The following is a 27513-nucleotide window of genomic DNA, read 5'->3' as shown; positions in this document are numbered from 1 at the left end:
GTAAGAAGCATCAAATTTCAAAAGTTAGAGTACGAGTAAATAGAATCAGCGGAAAGTTCTCCTGAGAAGAAAATAAAATGAAAATTAAGCATATGGCTTATCATTACATTGCTTCTCCTACTCAAGGTTTGGTACTAATATACAAATTTCAGATATATAATTTAGTCATTTTAATTCATGCTGCTAACCAGGCTACATACAAATAATGCAAAATAAAAGACTAAGATTATTCAAAAGTTTGATATTTATTCTATTTTCTTTAACTTTATAAAAATTGAATGATCCAAGTCTTATTCTTTTTAAATAAAGATGAGGCACCACAATCACATTGTTACAGTCACATAATTTGTTAAGCATAATATAAATTTAGTTTACCAGAAAAGAACTGTCATAATTTTAACATGTAGAGTTTGTTTACCTTCTGTTTATTAAGATGATCATTATTTAAGGTTGTCTCCTCAAATATTAAAGTTTTCACTTAAAAAGAGGTTTATAGAAAGTGCTTTTTAAAAAGCGACTATTATATGATAATATACAGTTTACTTAGATGAAAATAGTATCATTTAAGACGAATAAAGTCATAAATTCTAAATATCACGTTAATCTGAAGTGATTTTTCATGAGATTTTGTCAACATTGGATTGTACTGGAAACTAGTTTCAAAGTTTTTTGTTATTCATTTAAGGTAAAGTTTTATTTAGAAAGTTGTAATTACATAAGACTATCATGATTCAGAGTTTAACTGTTGGTTTGGTAAGAATTTGATTTTTTGGCACACTTCGAGCTGTGTCCTGGAATTGGTGCCCGAACAGTTTTAAGTGTGGTGTGAGCTGTTTATGTCACTGAGTAAAATTAGATACGCCTGTTGCTAATATGAGGGGATGAAACATGAGACAAGGGCAGACACCCGAGCCTTTCTTCAGGCGTCGCTGGTGAGGCCTGGGTCGTCCACTCTAGTTCTGCAAGGAATGGGGAAGTTTGAAACGTCCTGCCTCGGATAGAGCCGAGCTGGCTGTGGTTCTGTAGCCGCTGTGCTTTTTATTAATACGTGCAAGGTAAGAAATCAGTTTTCACTTGGGTTTTATGTAATTACAGTGTACAACTTAAAAACCAAATAGGTGTAAGTTTTCTTGATTCTTTTTCCTTCAAATGTGACATAATACTTAACAAATTAAATTTAAAATGTTGAAGAAATTTATCTCAAAATGTTATATATTATCAACAAAACTTAGTTAACTTATCAATTCAACTCAAGTTATTCTGACTACTGTTATTTATTTTTAGCATAATTTATATTTCTAATACTTTTAATTTGTAAAATACCATGACAGCATTTATCAGGCTTGAAATTTCACACTGTAGCTAATCTAGACAAAGTATAATCTTTAAGATCACCAGCTTATAATTCCACTCTTAAATTTTTGTGGTGGAATTACATTTGCTTTACGTTTTGCCGATAGTTTTGTTATAGACATTAAAAACAAATTAAATTTAATAAGAACAAAACCAGGTCATCTGATAAACTGAGAATGAGCCAAACAAGAGAAAAACACCAACTTTGGCTTTCCAACTATTCTTGGAGTGAGAAAGGGCAGATTATTTCTCTCCCAAAATCTGGAAAAAATTAACTGTTGCTCAAAATATTTATCAAAAAGTAAATATAATAGGGTAAAAGGTAAACTTGCTCACGCTGGCCTCCTGCAGCTCTCGGTTCTTTCTTTGTGTTTCCCAAGTTAATCTGGGCCGATCGGAAAACAAGTTTTTAAAGGAAGGCATAGAGAAAGATAATAAGGGAAAATATAACTCAAGCGGCTGAAAGATTTGCCAGCAGGACGGAGTAACTCCCTAGAACAAAATGAACTACAGAATGTACCAGGTTTATTTTTTGCTTATTTTCTTGGAAACATTTTGTAAAGATAGGTACAAAGAGGCACACTTACAGTTTCCAAACTAATGGTTCAAGTTGGTGTCAGTTTTATAGATTCTAGGATTTACCTAAGGTTTACTTCCAAAGCCAAATGAAAAGTACTATTTTCATATATTTAAATATTAAGTCGGAGTTTCCAAAAGATGCATGCTGGCTAAGCTTGAGGTTGAAATGCTGAAAATAAAATTGTTGCATATTGTCCTTTAAAAACTATACTTTCTAGTCATTAAATGGAGTTGCTACTATGTTGAATATGAAAATCAGATAATAAGTGTAAATGGAGTGGGTGCCCGTTAGTTTCATTTTGCATATTTCATAGGACCTGTCGTTCTCCCTCCGCACCTTATTCCACTTGGCTCACCACAGCCCCTGGCTTCTTCTCAACAAAGCCCAGCCCTCCTAAGCCACATTGCTGGCATGTCCTAGTGGGAAGGAAGAAAACTACAGCCCTCAGTCTGATTCTGCTGCTCTCCCATTCCTTCAGAACCTGCCTCCACGTTTCTTTCTGTCCTTCCCTCTTCCTTGTCTTCTTGCCTAGGCAGCGTCTGCCTAGCTTTGGTATTCTCTGGACCTACTGCAGGGCCACATATTTCTATGGTGTTTCGTGAGTGTGATAGAATTCCTCACCCGCAATAGTTGCCACTTCAGACTCCAACTTCATTTTTAGTTTTATATGTTATTATGCTGTAAAGAATTTTATGGGAAAATGGATGCAGGAGTATTTAGTAATTTGTAGATTTGTAGAAGTCTCAAGACTTCTCTCAGAATCCCTCAAGATGTCCAGGTGTACTTGACGTCAGTGTGAGGGTGTGCAGCGTCCCACTGATGACAGCTGAGGCTGGGGACTGCGGGAGGCTCGCTTATGCCCTAGGGGATTCGTGCTTCGTCCTGAAGCAGTGGGGAGCCGGCTGAGCATTTACAACAGAAAAGTCGCACAGACAGATTTGTTCTTTGGGAAGATCCCCGTGGTTGACAGGGAGAATGGATTAGGGGCGTGGAGGGAGGAAGAGGGGAGAAGTTGTAAAAAGTCAAAAGATGGCCTCAGCTGAGGACGGGAAATGGAGCAGGAGGGAGAACCAGCAGGAGGAGTCCCTGCCATGGAGATGGCCACCTTAAAACCTGACCTCTTTATGACTATTTTAACTCTATTTTAAATATTCTCAATTAGTTTTACTTTTGAAACAGCTCTGAAAAGCGTATTATCAATGAAGAGGCAGTGATGACAAGTTTAGACTGTGGAGTCAGACTGCCACTTTCTAGCTGTATGATGTGTGAATTACTTAATTACCCTGCCTCGGTTTCCCTATTTGTAAAAATGGGGATAATCACAGCATCTACCACCTAGGGTTATAATGAGTATCAAATTCAGTCCACATGAGGCACTTGGGAAGTGCCTGACCTCTTGGTAAACAGGAGCTCTGCTCCGCCTCCTCCCCCTCCGCCTCCTCCCCATCCTCGTCAATAACCAGGAAACATAACCTCTTATTCTCATCCCCACTGAGAGCGGGGTCAGGGAGGAGCCTCAGAATGTTGAATGATCGGGATTTCCAACCTGCTTCTCCAGGCCCCGAAGTCACCATGAGCCCCACGTGGGCGGCAGACTCTAGGCTGAGGCTGCTTCTGCTCCAGCAGAGAATGCTCTCTGCACGTGTGTGCATTCCGGCGTGCAAATAGGAAGCTCCCCCGACAGTCTGGCCACCTGAAGGAAACCCCTAACAGTGCCTTCAGTATTTCTGAAGGAGAAAAGCAAATGACTGCTTAGGTTTCCCATGGGTGCTTTCCTTTCATCAGACATTTTAGATCTTAATGAAAATTTTATATAAAATAAAATGTTTATCTCAGTGAAACGTGGAAGTATGCTGTCCCCATGAAATCACCAGAATGATTTCAATGTGTACTTTTCACAACATTTGAAAATCACTTTAAATTGTCACCCTCCAAGCTTGAGGAAAAGGTGACTACCAGGGCAGAAATGAATCATGGCCCTGAAGTCCTCTGAAACGTTTTAATGAACTGTCAAAGCAGTCGGAAAATTGCACATACACCACATTTCATAAAGGCCTTAATTATGTCTGCCTCAAGAGTATTTTTGCTTTAAATCTTTCACATAGATACTTGCAACTAAAAAGCTCAGCTTTGTTGATAAATTTAAATAACTTTCTTTTCTCAAAATTTGTCCTTAATTTTATGTGGATGTTTTTCAGAGTTAGAATCTAGTTAAATGCTATTTTTAGGGAGTAGGCAGATTGAAGTTTTGAGGGAAGGGGTTATACGTTGGTTTGCCTGAAAATTTAAGCTTCAGTTATAAAACCTCAAAGACTTTAATGAAGTAGATGGCAGGCTACTTTATTCTGTCGGGTTAAATGCAGCTTTCATGTGTAATTTTAATTTAAGAATACACCTGTCTCTTTGTAAAGAATGTCAAACTTCAGAGTCCTGTCTATACAGGAGAAATGGTTCTGGAATATACACTGGTCCCCCTCACACAGCTGGTACTTTAACTGGCTACTAAATGTCCAGTAAGGCTTCGCACACACTTCTCTGCAGAATTTCCCTCACCTCAACCCACACTTTCGCCTCGCTCCATCTCCTGCCCCAATCCACTTCTCTCATTGCCTGACACGTGCCTCCTGAGAGCATTCCCTTAATAAATCACTCGTTTGAGAATCCTCATGTCGGCTTTGCTTCTAGAGAACCTCACCTACTTAAGATGTATAGATAAAATGGAGCAGTGTTCTGCTGAGAAACCCATCAGTGTATCCGATAACGTTTTAAACTCCCAGTCTTTCCAAAAGCAATTGTTTAGACAGGTTTCCCCAGGAAACACTCTGAGCTGGAGATTTGCATGCTGGTTTATTAGAGAACGCCTTCAATAAAAACACCTGTAGAAGATCAAAGGCTGCAATTGGCAGAAGGAGACGTTAACAGCAATGTAGTTGCAACTGAACTGGGATGGCCCTTCAGAGTTGTCCTCAAATCGAGGAAGGGGCTGGGTTTTTGCACCCCTGCACTGATCAAAAAATGGATATGGGACATACTGTGGGGGGTGCTGCTCACTGCAGTCAAAGTATAGAAGGAATTATCAACAGCTATCACTCCTGGCAACTGGAGGAATGAGGTTCTGAAGAGTGACCATGGTGGGAAGCCACTAGAGTCCACCCCTTGCATCGCTCAGATTCTCTTGCTTCATATACCTATATACAGCTCCCCCAAGATTCTGCTGGGGCTCTTTTCCTGAGGAAACCACTGAAGGAATGTCAATGGGATGAACTCCAACCTCCACAGCTGCAGCTGGTCTCCAGATGGCAACTAATACTCATCATCCCTCCCTCCCACCTGCCACCCCAACCACCCATTCATTCTCAACTAACACCTTTGCTGCTCTAGCTAGCCGACCTGGTGTGCTGGCCCTGACATTCAACTCTGAGGGGTCTGAGCCCTTGGTCATCATGCCCTTTGGCTGAGCACTTGTCCGTTTGCTACAAAATGGTCAGGGAATACCAAGAAATGCCCTGTTGGTCATCTGGGTGACAGACATATTCTCCCCAGCCAATCTACTGTCAAAATGGTGCATCTTTTCTTTCTAACTGGTATCTTGGTTTGAAGATCTGAAGTGACTGGATGGCAGCTTGAAGATTAATGGGACTCATGTTGCACCCCCCATAGAAGCATTCCCCAGGGAACAGACTCCTAGATCCTCAGAGCCTATAGTTGTGGGGATGGAAGGCACAAATTTCCCATCTGGGTCATTAAAAGTAATGGTAAGAAAGACCACTCCTACTTTCACCCTTGGTTCCCAGGCCCATGTATTCTGCCCCTTGGAGATGCAGCCCCCTAATGGTTGTTGATTTAGGGTGTTCAGTCTGCATCCTGAGGCATCACCCATCCTCAAAGGGGATCTCCAAGCCGGGCCTCAGCAGCAACTTTAAAAGGCTGTCCCGTCACCCTCTCAGGCTGGCAGCTTCTGGGAACTACAATAGGTGATGAGGGCAGTAGATCCCATTGTCAAGTGCCACACTGCCTTTGCTGTAGAGCGGATCATTTGGTTCATCGCAATGTCATGTGGGGTGCCACATCAGTGGATCAAACATTCTGTAAGCCCTTGGATCGTGATGCTGGCCGAGGCCCTGCAGGCAGAAAAGAAAAGGCTACTCCCAGCCTGTGTGTCAGTTCCAGGCACAGTGATGTAAGCAACTTGCCAGTGAGCGGCTGCTTGGTCTTCCTGAGGATGTATCCAGGTTCCGCTTTGGGGTCTGTCGTCGGCAGCTTAGACGTTCAGCAGTGGCAGTAGCTAGATCAGCCTTGCTGAGGGGGAGCCCTTGCTGTTGAGCCTCCATCCCAGCCACGGTGGCTACTCTGAATAGGAGCCCATGGTGGGAGCACTGGGGTGGGTGACGATGGGCTGCCTGGTGTCGGCTGGGCTGAGTCATTCTCGTTATTTGGTGCCCCTTCTACAGTGGACGCTCTGGAGGGTGTTAAATGTGATACAAAGATTTCCCCCTTAGTGCCTTGTAGGTCCCCCCACAAGCCTCTTCTCCAGCCTTCTTTGTGCTCCCTCTTCCCAACTCCCTTCCAGGCCCTGATGAACCAGCCACGCCATTCACCGCCATCCTTCAAATCATATATATTCCAACCTCAGCTGATTTCTATTGCCATAAAAAGTGGATAAGCAGGTGCACTGCCTGAAGCTTTGTGCACTGGGAAGATTTCCTCTCAGCATAGCCGGTCAGAACCGCCTTGATTGGGCTGTGGCCCAGCAGCAGGCCTGTTGTGGCTTACACCAACGTATTGAGCCAATACTCCCTGAAGCCAAATTTGGCCTTTTTCCTCCTCTGTAGGCTGGTCTTAAAGGACACCCTTCTCTGGCCAGAGGGATGAGATAGGGGAGAGGTGCCGGTGCATTAGTGATGGGTGACAGGGAACTGTAAGTCACCTGCACATGCGGCTTACTGTGCCCTCTGCCTGCTCCATCCCTGGTGGGCCACCTCTAAGTGCATTGCTGCTGGCTCCTGACCTTAGGCCTTGGTAGGACAAACAGCACTCAGGCCCTGACTGGGAAATTCTGGCCACATTGTCACTCGCTCTCTCATCGTCAGGTGCCCTTTCTCCACCACGGCCCCATTGCACTTAGGGAAATATTTTTCAAATGGCATTTAATTCTCTACTGCAGATGTCATGGCCTTATTCCAAAGCTCTAGAGATCTATGTCGTGATTCCTTAATGAGGGTTACTGACAACATCACGTAGCATCCTTTCCCATCACAGATTCTTCTAACCCCATACTGGTGCCAGGATGTATAGTCTAAGCATCAGGCTGCTGCCACTGCAGCCTGGGTCGACTACAGAGTCCTGCTTGGGCCCTGCTCAAAGCTGTCAGCCTTCTTTGTCACTCTAAATGAGTTGGAGTAATTTTTCCAAGTGGAATAGGCTACCTCCAGATCCTGAAGTGGTTTAAGGGGCATTATTTTTTCCTTTACAATGGTGGTAAGTGAAAGATACGATAATTAATTCTCTATGTTGGAGGGGATGTCCCCGTATGCCCTACAACACTGAACCCCTAGACACTTCTCTGACTTGGCGGGCCCCAGAATCTTGGTAGGGTTTGTCTTTCACCCTCGGGACACATGTATTTTACTAAGGCCTCCAGTATATTTGTCACTTTCACTCATCTTGTCCAGTTAACACAATATCATAAATCTCATGGACAAATGTTGTATTGTGTTCTGAGAATGTCCAAGATGGCCTAAATCCCTTCTGAGTAATAAAGACATGGGGGAAATGCTATGGCCTATCATGTGTGAATATGAACTGCTTTTGGTCTTCATTTGTGAGAGAAATGGGGGGAAAATGCATTTGCCAGCTCGATGGCTCCACACATGTACCTGGAGCCACATTAATCTGCACGAGCGAGCACGCCTCATCGGGCATAACAGCTGGAAGGGACGTTCTGCTTGGTTGGGTTTGAGGCAGACCGCTGTCATCCTTAGGATATGTCTGGTTCTCCTAAGGGCCAGCCTGGTGAATTAAATGGGAATATGTGGGATCACTAACCCCATGTCCTTTAAGAGTGGCACTAATCTCTGCCTTTCTTCCTGGGATGCAGAGGGGACGAGGAGGAGTGTCAGAGCTTTCTTCCTTGCTTTCCCCATTGTAATAGCTCTTAACCAAAGGCCAAAGAATATCCTGTGTGGGAGTTCTGCCAACTACCAAATATGTCCATTCCAGTTATATATTTATTGACCAGAGAAATGGCCATTTGGTGGTTCTGTGGACCCACCATGGCCAGCATTTCATTTATCACTTGGTCTCCATATGTCCTCACTCTAACAGGGAGGCCGTGATGACACTGTGGGTTCCTGGTATTAATGGTAGAACTGGATTCAATGTCCATCCCTCTTTTTCCTCTTCAATGATTAGCCTGACAATTCTGGCTTTTCTCTTTAACTAAATGTAAGCCATTGCTTTCTCCAAGCTTTTAAAGGCCAACCTAGCAGTGTATTAGCACCATCGCACCATCTTCCAAGACGCTTACCATAGTGTTAAATTCTGTGTCAGCAGAAAATGTTCCCATATCAACAAATGCTCCTTTATCCGACCATGTATTCTGTCTCCCTTGATCCTTCCCCTTCAGGCTCAGTCCCATTCATACTGTGATCTCCTGCTGATACATGCTGGGTAAGTCCTTCTGATCCTTTAGGATATAGTCCCTCTACTCCCTTATCAGGCTTAGCACTTCCCTACCTGGGTTATGTTGTGGTCTAACTGTAACTGTTGATCATGTGGCCAAGAGGGGAGGTGGTGAGCGTGTTGTCATCTCAGCTTCAAACGGGAAGGAGGAGTGGGCCACTCTGCAGCCCCAGACATTCTAGGGGCATCTACAGTTTCCAGTTTCTTGTGTGTGTTGGTTTAGATGTCTCATTCCAAGTCTCAGGACCCCACTCCTGCCCTGCCCTCTCCTGCCCTGGACCTGACAGAGCAGACTTGCTTGGGTCAAGAGTTCGGTCTTCTTCGGTGCTCCACTACTCTTATAAAGGCCAGATCCTCAGCTTGGTCTGTCCTTCAGTTACAGGAGGTGAGAGTCTCCTCATATGCTGCCAGAGAGGTCCTCTGATTTTTACAATTTGCCTTGCGTCGTCTCAGCCTTGTATCATCTTTCTCCAACAATTTGAAAGAAATCAGCAGAGCCATCAATTCCATTATCCTTATAGTTATTATTTAGTCTAAAACCCTCAAACATCTTATAGATTGAACCCACTAGTAAATTTCCTCCCGCTGATGTTTCATCCCATTTCACACCAGGGACAATTTTAACAATGATGCCACCACTGGGTGCCATAGCATATCCATACTCCACCTACCGCCAGAAATGGGGTCCTCCTTGCTGGTGACGGACAGGTGATCCAGCTCCAGAATATCATTTTAGACTTGCCTCCCGGATTACTTCTGGCCACAAACTCTGATACCTCGGTTTCCCCAAGAAAGACCAGGAGTCTGAGATGTGCACAGAGGAAATTTATTAGGAAATGTCTTAGGAAGAACAACTTTAAGGGAGTAGAGGAAGCAGAATTGGGCAGAAGAAGAAGTTGAACTGTGATGCAGTGGAAACAGAGGTCTCAACTCAGCCTGCAGAGTGAGCTGGGGAGAGAGTAGTACAGGGGCTACTCTGTGAAACTAGACTGGCCCTTCAGAGATGTCCTGAATGAAGGCAGGGGCCAAGCCCTGGTGCCACGGGACTGAGCAGACACGTAGCTGCTCCGGGAGGGCATCACTCTCCAGCTAAAGGCAGTCTCAGGACAGGGACTCAGTGTGCGCTGTGAGCGGGAAGCAGTCCTGGCCCCCGGGAGAACGAGTTCTTGAGGACAGGTGTGTGTGGCACACTACAGCATCTGTTACAGTACTCTTCTTGAGGTTTTCTGTTTTTATGACTATTTGATTTTTGCATGAATTTCTCAGAAAATAATTTTCTTTCCTTCTTTTACTTTTGTAGGTATGAGCAAAATATAATCCTATAGAACAACAACTTAAAAATAGTATTTAATGGACAATTCATCTTTGCATTATATTCATCCATTCAATCAACAAATATTGGCAGTGTTCTAGGCAGTGGGACTGGCCAGGAGCCTAACAGAGAAAAAAAAAATTCCTGCCCCTTGTGGATATGGGACAAAAATACAGGAACATAAATGCAATATTTTTTTAATGTTCAGTAAGTTAGGAACCTGGAGACATGAGAGAAAATTTTGCTTTTCAGATTCATTTGCTTGGATTCAAAAGTAGGGAAATAAGTTAAAGCTACCAACAGAACTGCCTGGTTAAATTCCACCTTAAATAGTGGTCAAATTCAACTAAATAATTGTTCCTGTACTCTCAAGATAGACAAATTAGAGGTTATTATTATTTTGGTTATTACTTTAGTTAAATCATATCCTATTATCAAAACATTTTAAGTGAACAAAAATATAAAATAAATATGTAAGTTTTTGATATATTAGGAAGAATTGATAGTAAAACATTTTAACATAATGGCTCTATTTAAAATATTTTAATATGAGTCTACATGAAAAATATGTAAATATTATATGATTCATTTGTATAATTTCAGTAACTTGATAGTTGAGTCTTAATTGATTATATTAATGATATCGTGGAGTTCTGATTTGATATGAGTTATATCTGTAGTAATAGTTTTCAGGAGTTTGTCAAGATGTAACCTCATCATATTCTGTAAATACATATTCCTTGAAATACAAATATGATGTGCCTTCGAAGTCAAAAGACCATGGATTTTATACTTAATATACAATGATAGCAAGTACAATGCTTACTTTGTGCTAAACATTGTTCTAGGAACAGTGCATTTTCCATTTGGAGCTATGATGACAAATTTTAGGGAAATATAGGCCTCCAGATATGTAGGATATATAAATATATTTGGGGATCTGTCAGAGCAATTATGATAAGGTTAACTGGATTGGTTGTGAATGTTAGATATCCAATAATAATAAAATGGCTTTGTTTGAAGGAATTGTAGCAATCAGAGGCATGATAACCTTTATGAAACTTACAATTCTCATGACGTTAAATATATGTAATTAACCAATAAGACTTACATCCACCTATTGTGAGAAAGATGCCAGCGGGTACGGGAGTTAGATGAACCTTAAGAACTCTGGGAATCTCAACTGTAAGCATTATAGGACTTAGAAGAAAGCTATTACATCACTCATGATATTAGGAAAGCTTTTATAAGTTATGATGCCCATAAACAGCTCTGTGAAACCCTTATGTGTTAAAGAAATTTTCTTGAATAACTGCATAATTAAACACTATATCTGGTGATACTTTTTCTTGATACAGCTTTCAGAAAATACTATGCAATCAAATATTCCACATATTTGCAGGTGCTCTCTGAGTAATAAGACAGAACACAAAATCAACAATAAGAACTAAAAAAAAAGAAAAGAGAACTATATACTGTTTTCTAAACAGCTACATATCATGAAATAAACCTACTTGTTCATTTTGGACCATCTAAATCAAAGAAGTATATATTTTAAAGACAGAGATAAGCCAAGATCAAATAATCTCATGCCTTTCTCCTCCACTTTTGTTCAGGACTCTTTTTAATTGTAAGAAACCGTGAGTCTCCAAGTAAATCTTGTCCACCATTTTCCCAGAGCTTTAGGAGGACCTCAGACTGGTGTAGGGTTTGGGGAGGAAATGCCAGTCTGAAGAGGGAAAGGAAGAGAGAAAACAGCAAGGAGAACTCCAGTCTCAAGGAACTGAGGGATGAGAAAGAAATGTGGCTCTGTGAACTGCATCTCATGGACAGGACCAGGTGTCAAAACCACAGAGCCCTGCCCACAAGTTTTTCAGAAGTATTGCACCAAATGTCAGGATGCAGCCTGGAATTGGGATGATCAGGAGTCCCCAGTGGGAGGAGAAGCCCGATAGGCCATTTGAACCGATCAGTTGACAGAACTGATGATCACAAAGTTTTCATCATACAGCTAAATAAGGCATGTCTTTAGAACTCAGTCGAGTTTATAGGGTAGGAAAAGGGAAATTCCTAAGATGCTATAGTTGAAAGGCAAAAGTGAAACAGTGCTTTTCTCGTGCTAATCTTTTTCCCAAATCCAACTCATTAATCTTCTCAGGGTAAAACCTTATATGATCTTGAACCTTAAAATAGACTGTTCAAACACAAAGAGTGCTCACTGATTAACATTCATGCTGGAAATGGAGTAGTATGCAGGATCACTGAGATGTGAAATAAGGGAATTTTCATCCTATGAATTATGACATATGCATCAATCATATCATCATGCCAATAAAAGGATCTGGAAAATACTAATGTGTAAATCTATCATTTTCCCTTTTTGTTCGCTGGATTCCAATTCTTTTCCTAGCTCTTCATTAAGTTTCTATTGAAGTTGGTAGGGTCTCGGTTAAAGAAAAGATATGAGAGAAAAATGAAGTGTGGGTAAAGATGGAATGATTTAGCTTTTCAACCATAATGCTGTATCCTAGGTGTGAGAATCTCTTCCACAAATACATTATAGATGAGAATACATTTTATTCTGCCTGTCTGTCTTTATCAAATACGTAGAATTGAGCCCCTACTCTGTTCCAGGCACTCTTCTAGGTGCTGGATACATGACTGAACAGAAGAGCCACCCTTCCTGCCCTCTGGAGCTAAGAGTCTAAAGAGGAACAGGCAATCAGGAATAAACAAATAACTCTATCATTGTAAGTCCTGAAACATGAGATGAGGGAAAAAAACAGGACTCAATTATAGATTATGACAAGAGAAAAGGTACATGGGAAGGGTGCTCATGGAAGGCCTCTCTGACAGGTGACATTTAAGCTGAGGACAGAAGTGGCAGCCACTTCTGTGGTATCGACTAATTTTCCAGGCAGAGAGAACAACATGTGAAAGGCTACAAGATAGGAAAAAGCTTATTTTGTCTGAGGGATTGAAGGAAACCAATGTCAAGAAGGACAGAGCAGGATAAGACGGGAGTGAAGAGGCTGTGTGTGTCAGAGGGAGTGAAGCTTCAGCTCAACGCAGTCGGCCTCTAAGTGAACTTTGACGGGAGACTCATGGTGTCGTGTTGTTTCTGAAGATCTTGCTCTGGCTGCTGTATGGAGAATTGGATTAAGAGGGACAAGAGTGGATGTAGGGGACCAATGAAGAGGCGAGTAAGAGAAGAGTAGAGCAGTAGCAGTACAGATGGAGACAGCAGAAGGGATCAGAGCTTTTTAGGATGTGGACTTGACAGGACTTGCTAAAGAAATAGATATGGGGGTGACAGAGGAATAGCAGGAGGCATTTAGGTTTTGGGGGCAATCAGCTGGAAATAGGTCGTGCCATTATTGAGGTGGGAAGAAAGAAGGGGAAAGAGGAGATTTGGGGTGAGAGGTAAAGTTATTGAAAATTAAGTTACTTTTTGAACAAGTTCAGTTTGAAACACCAGGTAGAGACGTCAAAAGTGAATTATCAGATATGTAAGTATAGAGTTCAGAGATGTTCTAGATAGATATATAAATTTTGGAATCATCAGTTTATAAATACTTTATAAATTGTTATTATAATGAATAGGATAACCTTGAAAGATCAAGAGGAGAGGAGAAGGGAGTGTCCCAGAACAAATTCAGTGGTAACCCAACATTTAGACGAGAGGCGGGGGGGCCTGGGGGGGAGCGGGAGAGAGAGAGACGGGCACAGAGAGGAACAGAGACAGAGACAGCAGGAGGGAAGAGAAGATTATGAAAGAGGCTCAGAAGCAAAGTCCAGCGAGATGGAAGGTAAATTAGGAGAATACTGAGTCAAGTAAACAAGAAAGGATTTTCAAGGAGGAAGCAGTCAACCATTTCAAATAAAATGAGGAATAAAACAAACAAAATGAGCAAATGAATGAAATGAGCATAGGAAGGTAAATGGGAAAGATTTGGAAGCAAAGAGGTCATGTGATCTCTTTGACTTTAGCCAAAGATAAAGATGATGGAATGACTTTTTCAGGAAAAATATCCTTATATCTAAAAACTTAATTGTTCTTTAGAGAGTCTGACTAGGAAAGAAAATAGGTCAAAAATCACTGAAAAACATTATCAAGTTAGTAAAATTTTGTTCTTACTCTGTATTTCATAATTGTAAGATGTAATGCCTTTACATCTCTTGATATATGCGTTATTCAAGACTGTTTCAGGTGCAGGTGACAGAAACCCAAGTCAAGAAGTTCAAGTAAAGGTGGAACTTACTACTTCATAAAATAAATCAGGCAGTGCTGGATTTAGGTTCTCAAATAATGTCGATAGGTTTTCCCTCTTACTCTCACATTCTCTCTGTGTCTTCCTGATTTCTTCTCTGGCAAGCTCTCTCCGAGTGGTGGGAAAGATAGATGTTGGCACTGCAGCATTAGCTGGTCCATTAGCTTCTGATACCAGAGGCAAGCGTCTCTCAGAGATGAGTGACACTGAGTGGCTTGCTTGGATCATATAACTTCCCAATGCCATTCACTATGTCTAGACTGATGATATACCCTGGTTAGCCAGCCTATGTCACCTACTACACCTGTGACAGATGATGTGAGTGATAGCTGGACCACAGCCATGTGGAGCTGAGGAGGGTGTTTCTGGGACAAACAAGAATACAGTGGGTGCCCACTCTAATATGATACAGAAGAAAATGGTAGGTGCCCCCTCTGAAACGATAAAGAAGAAAACAGTAAGTACCCACTCTAATGTGATACAGAAGGAAATAGAGGGTGCCCACCCTCATGTGGTACTGAAGTGGGCACAAGGTTGCTTTTGGGCTTGCAGCAGGTCCTCGTTATAGCACTTTGTTAACGTTACCTTAGCTCTCGCTGCAGCCAACTGCTAATTGTTCTCTCTCCATCTGATGTATCTGCACCAAGACAGAGGCTGACGCTAGGTACAAACCATGCCAAGAACTGGAGCATATTTGGTACCAAATAGCACCGAGTTCTGGTTAAGAGGCTGGGTCTCCAGACGCGACAGTCTTTGTTAAAATGCCTTTGTGGGTGCGCATCAAATTAACATAAGTACTGTTCTCGCTGAGTTACGATTCTGTGTCTTATTTCTGCAGCTCCTATTTCTGGACGTTGATATTACCCCTTAGTCAAATACTGTATAATGACACCGTAAAAACTTCAGATGTCTGAGTTTATTTAATAAAAACAAACACCAAGAAAAGTATATTTGATTTGCCTACCTTTATAAACATAATGCTGTTTTAAAATAAGCCTATATCTGAACTGGAAAACAAAACAAGACTTAAAAACTACAGTTTTATAAGCTAACATTTGTATGACAGTGGATTTGAGTTTTGGGATTTTTTTTCCTTTTAGTCACTTCTTCATTTAAATTAAGGTTTCTTCCCCATTCAAGTCTGTTAGCTACTTAAAGTCCATTTATTCTGTTGGTTTGGTATATTTTGCGAGGAACTGTTTTAAATGGCAGAGTTTGCCATTTTATTTTAAAAGTCAATCCTATTGTAAAGGAGAGACCAATTTGATGACCATTTAATCTGTGTGTGTGTGCACACTCATGTACATATGTATTTATAATAAGGGCTTTGTGATTGTGAGAATTATGCTGAATGAAACTTTGGGTGAAATCAATAATTACAATCCATGTATTAATGTTATACCGTGGTAGGTGTACCGTGCTGAAAATTTTGACTGAAAGATAAAGCAGAACTATTCTTGAAATGATTTGGTCACCCTAAATGTCGTCATAAAGTTGGGAAGAGTATGATAAATTTATTATTAACTTTATTCTTATCAAGGGAATATGTATATCAAAAGATATATATATATAAATTATATAAATCTAAAAAAATAAAAGCATTTGGGAAATGCAATTTTAAATGAAAAAGGTAGATTAAAGGGGAAATTATTAATAATTTTTTTATTTCTTTACAGTCTTTTCTCTCTGGGTATCTATTTTAATATGTATTTCTATATTCTATCTTTTTTATTTAACTTGATATCACAATCATTTCCCTGGGATATTATATACTTTTCAGTTAACTCTGTACTACTATAATAATCCAGTGAATTAATTACTCTAATTTTTAACCCTTCATCATTTATTTAGTTTCCAGTTTTCGCCATTATAGATAATGCTAAAATACATATCCTTAAACATAAATCTTTATTTTCATTCCTAATTATTTCTTTGGAATAAGTTCCTGAATTGAAATTATTCTGTTTATTTGAGGCTCCTGGTACACAGTCCAAATATCTTTCTAGTGGGATTATGTTAGCTTTCACTTTCAACAGCAGTGAGGTACCATGTCCATTTTTCAAACACTGTGCTAATATTGGCTACTATTAGTTTTTATATCCCCCTTAATCCTTGGGAACTGCCATTATTAGCACTTGTGTTTGTTTGCATCTCTTTGATTCACAGTGAAGCTAAACGTTTTTACTATGTTTCTTCATCATTTGTGTTTCTTTGTTGTGTGTGCCTGGTGTTGCTCAAGTTTTATTGGGTAATTTATTTTTTTCTTAATTATTTCTATAATCATTTATATTTTAAGGGTATTAACCCTGCTTTATCTTTAAGGCAAATATTTTTCCCAGTGTATTATCTGCTATTGAATTTTGTTGTTATGATGTACTTTTTGTCACACATCTACGAGGGTGAACTCCTCACCATGACTCTTTCTTTTCCTAAATGTTGGCGCCCATTCAGAACAGTGGATGAGTTATGAGGCAAACAGCGAGGCAGGAAATGCCTTGAGAATTAGTGAATTATCATGGGAGTTAGCTGTGTCTTGAAAGTTTAAAAGAAAGTTGAGGAAGAACTCATCCAGTGGTTCTCCTGCTGGCGTGAACTGGTCAGCTTTCGCTTAACAAGCACTAACTTGCTCCTTCCCTGGAAGAGAGACCCACGTGGTCTGGATGTCTCTTATTTCTCACTTTTCATTTACTTATTTATCACCTCTGTGTATGGGCTTGTTTTAGCTCTCTATTCTCTTTGTTTATTTGTGTTTCATTTTGTCACTATCTCATTTTTTCACTACTGTAGCATAAAACTATGCTTTTCATCCAGCAAGGAAAGTCTCACTTTTAACACCTTCATTTGTTCAATGCATATTTATGGATTACCTATTATGTGCACATAACTCATACTGATCATGGTTATATAGTCACATAGTTGTAATTGACTCCTCATGTGAATTGCCTTGTCATTTTGATGTATGATGTAACATTCTACTAGTTGCAAAATAAGAAATTATACTACTTGGATATTAGAGCTAGGTGACATTGTTTGTGAAATGCGATTTCTGAAACTGTGAAAAATAATTTTCCTGAAGTTTTCAGAGGACATGAGGGTTGCTGTAAGAGGTTTGGTAAGCCCCCAGTCAGCATGCCCTGTGGCCTGGCGGGACCTTACTCAAGGAAGTCAGAGTTCAATCCCTAATACTCAGATGCATCTCCCTTGAGGAAATAAGGATGACTGGAGAAGCTGCACCCACTGGATCTCCTCCACCCCCGCCTTGTGGTTACCCTTGCTGAGAGCATAATCTGAATCAGATGTATGTGTAAGAGTGAGCATAATCATCAAGCCTCAACCCCAGTCCTCTTAACACACTTCAAAGACTTTGGGTTTTGCTTTACCCATTGTTCAGTTATGCTTTTCTGTTTTACTCTATTATAACCAGAGCAAAGAATTTGTATGAAACATATCCTTTGGCATTTCTTCATACTTCCTTGTGGACTAGTGTGTTATCAGATTTTGCAAATGTTACACATATGCTTGAAGAGAATAAGTGTTTCCCAATTTCAAGAATAGGGCTCTATACCTGTCCATTTAAACACATTTTAATTGTGTTGTCCAAGTTTTCTATAGATCTACTCATTTTAGTGGGCATGATGTATAATAGACATATGTTTAAATCTTCCACTATGATAATGGCTTTCTCAGTTTTTTCTTGAAATTCTTCTTCAATTTTTATTACGCATATAAAGATGAATAGACATAGATATAAGTATAGGTATATCAGGATATTTGTTAGATGCATACAAGTCTAGCATTTTCATAGCCTCCTGGTGAATGTATTTATTGTATATCTATAGTATACAGCAATACCCCATCATAATGTGGCCTGAAATTATGGGAGTTCAAATATAACATAAATGACAGATGGCTCCTGTCCTTTACTGCTGCCCCATTGCCAAAAAAGGAGTAGCTGAAGATTTCATCGTCTTTGGGAGAGAAAGACAGGTGGTGGTATGTGGGGATGGCTGTGTCAGGCTGGAAACAAGCAATACCAGTATATGGGTCATTAAGGGTGGCCCCTGTCACCAATGGTCCCCTTAACTAATCTCCCCAGAATGAGTTAACTGGGAGATTCTTGGAATCTCTGGTCCTTCCTCCTTCACTTCCTTCTTGGAATCACGGTGTAAGCCCAGAATCATACCCAACAGGTGCCCTAACAGGAAGTGCTAGCTGGGAGAAGGACGGCCTTGAACTCTGCAGACCCTGGACTTTTAGCCCACAGCCTTTATGTATGCCTTCACTGGGCAGATTTCATTAACTTTGCAGCATGACTCCACGTTTACCAAATTGAAAGATTTCAATTGTGGGACCCATACTTGTCATGAAGTTTCTTTGTTTTTGGTGTTCTCCAGATTCAGAATGATTTTATTTAATAAACTTGAATTAATTTTATTTAATAAACTTGATAATTAATCATTTATCCTGCTCAGGAGTCAGTATCTGTTGTCAATCTAACTTATCTTCAATTATAGAAAATTCTTGGCAATTATCCCCTTAATCATTATCTTTCCTATATTTCCTCTACTTACTCCCTGTGGAGCTTCAGTAAGACATATTAGCCGTGTCCTTTACATTTACCCTTATGTTTCCCATATCTTTATCATTCAGTAGTGTTTTTTAAGATCTATCTTCCTATATACTGCTTCTCTTTTCAGCTATATGTAATCTGTTGATATAGGGAAAACTGTCTATGTATTTCATAACTTTAAGCTATATAACTCATTCTTTGAATTTTTAAATAGAATTGAATTTCCTATTTCTAACAAGTTTGGTTCTTTTTCAAACCCACCTTTTAAAAATCATATTGTATTCGCTCCTTTTGACATCATTCATGTATTTATCATCTGTGTCTCAAACTCCTACAATAGCCTATTCGAACTAGGCATGTCAGTAAATGTTAGTTGAAATGAAAATGTCATTTAACAGTATTTGTTTAGTAGACACTATGTTCATTCATTATATTACATACTATGACAAGAATCAAAGTGTGTAGAAGGCAGAATACTTATCCTTAAAGTGGTTTTATTTTAAATAATAAATAGGAAACCCTGAATACAAAAGCATACAAAAACTGATATGTATGCAAAAATGTATTACAATGCATCATGTTGGGAGCCCTATTCATTAAAGAACATTCATTACTGAATTTGAGAGAAACATTTAAAGCTAGTAAAAATTAAGTATCCATCAACATACTTCAAAAGATGGTTCACAGGTAAAGGGGTGTAATTTTTTGATGATAAATTATTTTAAAAAGTAAGAGAGTCTATGGAAATAATTTTTGTTCAAGATGTCGTAAAACTCAAAATTCTTTATCTCGGAATATAGATTTTAAGTTCTAAAATAAAGTATGATTTTCCTTAATTTTTTGTAAAACATTTATAAATAGATCACCAAGTGCTATGTTTTGTTCCAGTGCAATTTGTTGCCAACATGAATACTTAGCAGTTGTCTGACCTCAAAGTGATAAAGAATTGGTGTCCTTCCCAATGCTAATTATAAGAAATATCTGAAGGAAGCTGGCTGGACCGGAGAGTGTCCGAAAGTCTCTTCCAGGAAAAATTTAATACATAGTGTCAAACAAAAATGAAAGCCACTGTGAGTTATGAGGAATATAAGCTAATAATTTATTAAATAAAAAAATCAACTTTTTAGAAAAAAATTTACGAGTATTCTGCCTACTCATTTAAATCATGCCTATCTAGAGTAAAAGCCATGTTTTATGCAACATAATTAACACTGGTAAATGGCAGGTTAACCAAAAAAGTTAAAGTGGGCAGTAATGAAACATGATGTAATAAGAAATACAACTGGAAAAATAACAGATTTGGTAACAAATAGAGGTGGTTTTGGTAAATACAGCTCAAATCTGGAAGGACTACGAAGCTGATCAGTCTGTCATCAGCATGTTCTCCTGAGGAAATGGGGTCCAGCCTCTTACTCAAGCTGTCGACAACGCAGGTGCACAGATGTGGAGTGACTCACAGACTCCATAGGACACCTCCCCTGGTTTCCTCATCCCGGGGTTGAGGTTGCGGTGGAGCCTGCTGGGTCTCCTCCTCAGTAAACAACTAATGCACTAAGTGGATGTCTCCTCAATTATAAAGAGTTGAGACTCTGAAGTAACTTATATGTGGGGAGGTAGGCATTTACAATAAAAATAGTAAGTAAAATATATAGTGTGTCATGTGGAGTTAAATGCTAAGGAGAAAAATAAAGCAGGAAGGAGCATAGAGAGATACGCAGTGGTGTAAGAGGAGGGTTATTACTTAATTAAGATGGTCAGGGAGGGCTCTATTGATAAATGATCTTTGAGCAGAGAGACGATGCTGTAAAGAGGGAGCCATGCAGTCATCTGAGAGAAGACCTTCCAGATAGAAGGAATCATAACTACAAAGTCCCTGAGGTGGAATCATGCTTGGAATATACATGAATGAGTAAGACCAGTGTGACTGGAGCAAAAGAAATAAGAGGGAGAGTGACAACAGATAAAGACAGGATGGGCCGTGCAGTCAGGGTATGGGTTTTGGTTTTTACTCTAAAGGAAATAGAATGCCATAGGAGGGTTTTATGGAAAGGTGGGACATGATCCAATTGATGTTGTAGAAGGACCCCTCCAGCCTGTATGTTGGAAATTGATGGTAGGAGGTTTCTAGGTGGAAGCAGAGAACAGTTAGGTGTTTGTTGGAATAACGTAGGTGAAAGAGGTTGGTGAGAAACGGTGGGATTCTGGATTCAAGGTAGTACTAACAAGATTTGTTGATGGATTGGATGCGGTATGGAGAAAGAAGAGAATTAAGAACAACTCTCAGATTGTTTACTTGAGCACCTTGCAGGATAAAGTTGCCGTTTAGTGATATGGGAAAAATTTTACAGGGAGCAGGTTGGGGAGATGAGGTCAGTTTTGTTTGGGACATGTGAAGTTTGAGATTCCCAACTGGTATAGGAGTGTGGAGTTCGGGGTGAGTCTGTGCTGGTAACTGGGGAGTCCTCAGCTTAAGGATGCCCCCACAACTAGGGGTAAATACATACAAAAAGGAGGAGTCCAAGAGCTGAACCTGGGGCAGGGAGATGAGGAGGAAGCAGCAGTCAAATGAGAATGAGAAATAGCAGCCATTGCAATGAGAAGAAAGCCTAGTGGAGTTTCTGGAAACCAAGTGGAAAAAGTGTTTCAAGGAGGAGGCAATGAGTATTTGCCAAGTGCTGGCTCTAGGTCATGTGAATACACATTTTTTTAGCAACATGAAGGTCATTGGTGAGCTTGCAAGAGCAAGTTCAGTGGAGTGGCACGTGTGAAGGCCTGTTTGGAGTTGGGTTCTAGAGACACTGGAAGATACAGAATTAGAGAGACAGTGAGTGTAGTCCACTCACTGAAGGAGTTTTGCTGTAAAGGGAAGTGGAGAAATGGGGCCAGGGCTGCAGATGTTTGTGAAGCAGCCTCTGTTGGCGGGGGCACATGGTGATAAAGCACAATCACTGTCCTCAGGGGCCGCGGGCTGGTGGCTCGCCTCTTCTAAGGCTGTTTTTCCAACCGTGTGTAGTTTATCCTCGTCAGTATTCTTTCAATATTTAAAATACTGGAGACTGTATATTTACATATTATTAGTCCTCTTCCCAACATGTAATTTCTGAACATACGTTAACTTAGACCACATATTTAATTTTTATCCACTTAGCCTTCGTCCTATTTGGGATTAGCTCCTCATCTACATTCATTTATTTAAGAGGAGTGTTGGATGTAGACCACAAGTACTAAATCTTTTCTTAATAGATGGAGCATGTTCATAAATCATAGAATGTCTTATTTGATATGCACCTCAGAGGACTTACTCCATCCATCTAGCCCCTTTTCCTAGCAATCATCCCTGGCAGGCAGCTCAGATAACGTTTGTCAGTTCAGCAGTTCTTTGTCTCATTCATTCATTCATTCATTCATTTAAGAGATTGTTTGCTGATTACATGTCAGTTGCACTATTTTAGAGACCCAGCAATGACCAAGACTCACGTGGAGTTTACGTTCTAAAGAGGAAGATTCAATAAACAAATGAACAATCAAACCAAACAGGCTCCCAGGGCTGAATTAGGGGGGGTTTAGGGCTCCTTTCATAACAAATTGCTATCAGCCCTCCTGTAAGCCACAACAAAATTGTCTAAGTGGATATTAAAGTTCCTCAATTTCATGTAGCTGTCAACAAAAGCTTTCTATGGGAAAAGTACAAAAGCCCCTGAAGATGTCCATGTCCTAATCCCCAGAATTTACATGATAAAAGGGATTTTACAGATGTGATTATGTGAAGGCTCTTGAGATGGGGATTATCCTGGATTACCCAGGTGAGCCCCGTGTAATCACAAGGGTCCTTGTTAGGGGGAAGTGGGAGTGTCAGAGTCAGAGAAGATGTGACAACAGAAATAGAGGTTGGAGCCAAGCAGCCTCTAGAAGCTGGACAAAGAAAGGAACAGATTTTCCCCAGAACCTCCAGAAGGAATACAGCCCCACCCATACTTTGATTCTTAGCCCCTGAAGACCCATTTTTGGATTTCTGACCTCCAAAACTGTAAGATAATAAATTGTGTTGGGTTAAACCACAGAGTTTGTGACAATTTGTTATACCAGCAATAGGAAACTATATATAGGAATAGAAATATATAGCAGTTGGCAACAACGTGTGTGTATGTGTGTGTGTGTATACAAACGCATTGTTAGAGAACTACTATTTTTGTTGATCTGTAGCAATGCTATAAAATCGTGCTCTTGCTTTAAATTCAGACTCTGGCTACCCTTCCGAATCCACTTGCAGTCTCTTAGCCTATCCTTTACAGAAATTCTGGAACTGCTACAATTATTTCAGGTACTGACAAGCACTTTGAAATAAATATAATACAGTGATGCTATGGAGAGGGACTGGCTGTCCAGAGAAGGCTTCTTTGCGGAGATGATGTGTGCGCTGCTGCTGAAAGCCAAGAACGAGCCAGCCGAGCCTTTCAGGTGGAGAGAATGCCCAGGACAAAGGTCCTGAGGTGAGAGTTAGCTCGGCCTATTAAAAGAGTAGGTGGGGCATCGTGAGCACAAGACACATATAGCAGATGAAGTCAAAGAGGTAAGCAAAGGCCCTTCAAGCAGGGTATGGTAGGTGATGGCGGAGTTTGGATACTCTCAGTGTGGGGAAAGCCGTTGGAAGATTTGAGACAATAGAGTGGCAGAAGCTTACTTATGTTTTACACGTTGGCTGCTGGCGGAGACCGTTTCTCACGAGAGGAAAGGAGGAAAGCGGGCTTTGCAGTAGAGCAGATGAGAGCTGGTGGTGGCTTACGCTCCTGTGGTGGCAATGGCAATGGAGAGGAGGCTGACTGGGGAGGCATGCTGGAGGCAGAGTTGATACCACTTGTTGATGTGGGGCTTGGAGGGAAAGAGAAGATGCAAGGATGACTTCTAAGACTGACTGGAGCAACTGGGTAGACGGCAGCCGACTTTCTAATATGAGGAAGACCGAAGGAAGCTCAGAGAAATGAGTAAATAGATAATGCCGTTATGAAATCACTAAGTGTTTAGTTTTTGAATAATGCACATTGTCAGTCCTGAGTGTTTGAAAATACCATGTGATGAGTAGCTCAGTTTTATATAATCAGTTAGAACACGGGGAAATGGCTATTGTTAAGTTGGAAAGAGATTTAAAGAATTATTTTAGACCATGATTTATTTTAAATAAGGATACCGCCAAACCATTCCTAAAAATAAATGCATAATCATTGCATTAAAAAAACTCAGAGAATATTTTATATTCTGATTCATCGTTTTGCTACATTTGCAATTAGAAAAGTCTTCGTAATCTCTGATCTTAATTTTATAAATTAAAACTACATTTTTTTCTGTGTATAAAGGGGAAAATGAATAATTTTTAAAAATCTCTTCCCAGAGTTGAAATTGTTACCAAAAACTTCTAGTCTAATTTATAGAAAACAATGAATATTTGTAAACATTTGCCTACACACGCATATTCTGATCTTTCTTGAAGTAGGTCAATCCTTGGGAACTTTGTTAAAGGCAAAAGTTAGTGTGGTAGGTATCTTATAAAGAGACTTTTTAATTCTGACTAATTTAGTAGCTGAAGAAAGATATAACTTAATCATTTGACATAAAATTGAATAATTGAATTCTATTTTTTAAAAGCTATATAGGTACCAGCTTGATTTTCCTCCCACTGAAGCTTTTAAGAACTTTATAATGCGATTATTTTAGTTTGATGCTTCAATTTCAAGTTTAACCCTGCAGAATTTTGAAAGCCCTGTATGTATTGAATTTATTTATTAAAATCTAAAAATGTGGTCACTGGATTTCAAATAGATTTGTCATACCTAAAATATTTTCAATGACAGATTACACATCACTCTGTGGTGGAAACACAGTGACATGTTTCAGAGTAATATTTGTTTTTTTAAAAGTCATTAATTTTGCAAGTTTGGGGGGGGTAAAAAGTATTTATTTTGTTGGACTCATAGCAAATCAGTATTAACAAACAAGTTCTCTCTCTCTTTCTGTCTGTCTCTCTGTCCCTCCCTCCGTCTCTCCTTCTCTCTCTTTGACCTTGTCTCCCCCTTCCCCACCTCCCCCAATTCCCCACCCCTCCCGGCCCCCCATGGCAGATGGTGTGTGAGCAGTACACTACGACCACAGAAGGCACCCACATAGAGAGGCCAGAGAACCAGAGTGTCTACAAAATTGGCATTTATGGCTGGAGAAAGCGCTGCCTCTACTTATTTGTTCTGCTTTTACTCATCATCCTCCTTGTGAATTTTGCTCTTACAATTTGGATTCTTAAAGTGATGTGGTTTTCCCCAGTAAGTATTTTCTTCTCCTGATAAGCATGTTGTTGTTTGGTTTGCTGTATCACTTCATCCATATTGTATTGGTAGAGCTTCTTTTAATGTAATTACTGTTTGTTTCCTGTCTGGATCAGAATTTTCAGTAGCAAAATATTCATATAACATTTACTTCTTAAAAAATTTCACTGTGAACTATAGTGTTGGGTTTTTTGTTTGCTTTTATTGTGATTTTTTTCATGTCAGGATCTCTACATGGTGGGAAAATTGTAATAATCTTGAGTTTGTCGTTGATTGAGTCAAGATTGCTTAATGATTACTTAATTCATTAATTTGTAAAATTTTACAAATCATGTTTTCCTAATCTCATTAATTCATAAATGTTACTATTCAGATGCTACTTTCTCATTTTTTTAAAAACTCCATTCTGATATACAGTAAATTCCTGTCCACATTTCAGCATTTAACAGCAGATTTAGTGAATGAAGCACCAGTAGTCCTAAGGAACTCCTATTCTGTTTTAAACGTCCTCATGTTTTCAAGACTGCTGGGTAATTTTAAATGCTCTGATAATATTCTCTGTACTTTTTGAAAAAATAGTCATTTAATGTAGAAAGTCTTAATTTTGCAAGATAGGCACAATAAGAAAAAAAATGTTGCAGCAAAGGGCGCAGGTGGGTGATCTGCTCCCCTCTGGCATCTGGAAGGTGCGACCTGGGCACCGGCTCTTTCAGGAGCAGCAGCCTAGCATTCAGTCTGACATGCCTCCCGTTAACTAGCGTCCTTCACTTTCTATGCAATTACTTCGATCCTGCCATAGTTCTGTGCCCAGTAGACACATTGTTTATTTTGTTGCATAATAAATAAATATTTATATTTTCACGTAGGCAGAGAGATAAAATATCAATCCAATCAAAATATAGCTGGAAGTGTGTTGTTTAGTATAGTTAATATAAATGTATTTAATGTAGTAAATATAAATTATTATTATAAATTATAAATAAATAGATAAATAGATTTAAATTAGCCAAGTTTTAGTTGTGATTTCTTGGTAAAAATTTACAAAGACAGTATTTTTACAGTATCGCAATACTGTTTAGTTCCATCGGACAGTTTCACTTTATAAAAGTCACACAACATGTGGCACATGTGTTTTGTGCAGCATCTACAGATTTAAGATATTTTATTTTAACATTTTTTGGAGACTGAATCAAGGTTGAAGTCCTCAAATTCTGAACTCTAGAGTGTGTCAGGCTCGCCTCTGACTGGAGGACCCTGCGTCAGAGCAGTGAGCGCCTCAGTTACACAGGATGCCGAGAGAGAAGATGTACCTGGACGGAGACCCGTAGAAGGGCCTGAGGCAAGGGGAAGCCATTGCACGGCCCCGCAGTGCTTGGACAACCAGCCTTTGATGGTTCCTTGCACCAGCGACTGTGTGCTGTCACTCACCTCGTGATCCTGGCACATGGTCGGCACTCAGTAAATAGCTCCTGAGTGAATAAAGATGCACATTTTATTAGAAATATGTGTGAATTAATTTTGTAAACTGTATGTGAATGTAAAGGGACAGTATGTTTACTTTGTGCTCTTATCTTACATTGTGGCATTTAAAATCACTTTTAGGCATTATATATTTTGATTAAATTAAATTGTGCCAGCAGCTGAGTCCACTTCACCACCTTAGGATAGCCAATCACGAGACCAGCAGACTTTCTCCCCATCGCTGCAGCTTTTCATTGCCCACTCTTTCTAGGGAGATGCGGTTAGTGAGCACCATATTTTCTTCAACATCAGGAACCTGCTGCTAATTGGTAGTGAATATTCAGGGTTCTTTAGTGCTGCCCTTCAACAAAATACTGCCGACCAACACTAATCTTTATGAGATCAAAAGGCAAGATACACAAAGTCATTAGCCCACCAAAAGGGCCAGGCCTTAAGCAAAAGATGGTAGGTAGACTTTGAGTCACTATTCCCAAAGTGGGATGACAAAATGATGTAATCCTCATATGTGTGTGAGCGTGATTCCTCGTTTTGGTAAGTATTCCGTATCTTATGAACCTGTGAGCTGTAAATTAATTAATGCTTTAATTTTTTACTAGTTTGAAAGATCGCTCTATATAAAATTTAATTTTCTTTTTTATTCTATTCATGTATGAACCAACGTCCGTTCTTGAATACATACATACCAAGGAAGTACATGACAATAAAAACCCTTCAAGAGATTTGGCTCTGAAATGGTAAAGTCAGATGGGGATTTCAGCATTTGCAGAGCTGTAGTCTTGACCGTGTGACAGCTAGTATGTAATTCTCTACCTAACTTCAGCATAATGACCTCCCTGTCACCCACACAGTCAGTCATTAGTCAGGGTGGAATGGAAACCACAATTTCCCAGATTAGCAAAGTTTAGCAAAGCTTTCTCTGCTGAGATCCCCAAAAATATAGCAATGGCATGTTT

At 39.8% G+C, this 27513-nt stretch overlaps 1 protein-coding gene across 2 annotated transcripts in view; it reads left to right on the top strand.

The window, feature by feature from the left end:
* The window catches only part of SGCG (sarcoglycan gamma), a 148096-nt gene that overhangs the window by 30757 nt on the left and 89826 nt on the right, over nt 1–27513 (top strand). Inside the window, exons 1-2 of one of the 2 annotated variants that reach the window (XM_046665194.1) lie at nt 907–1055; nt 24881–25075. In XM_046665194.1, coding sequence (XP_046521150.1) covers nt 24881–25075 — 195 coding nt within the window. In that variant the 5' untranslated portion in view covers nt 907–1055. Of the gene's footprint in view, nt 1–906; nt 1056–24880; nt 25076–27513 lie in introns of those variants that run through there. The other variant, XM_046665193.1, reaches the window with a different exon arrangement.

The sequence above is a fragment of the Equus quagga genome, chromosome 6, assembly GCF_021613505.1.
Source record: "Equus quagga isolate Etosha38 chromosome 6, UCLA_HA_Equagga_1.0, whole genome shotgun sequence".
Lineage (NCBI taxonomy): Eukaryota > Metazoa > Chordata > Mammalia > Perissodactyla > Equidae > Equus > Equus quagga.
Note: the sequence above shows the minus strand (reverse complement) of the source record. Positions and strands in the feature narration are given on the sequence as shown.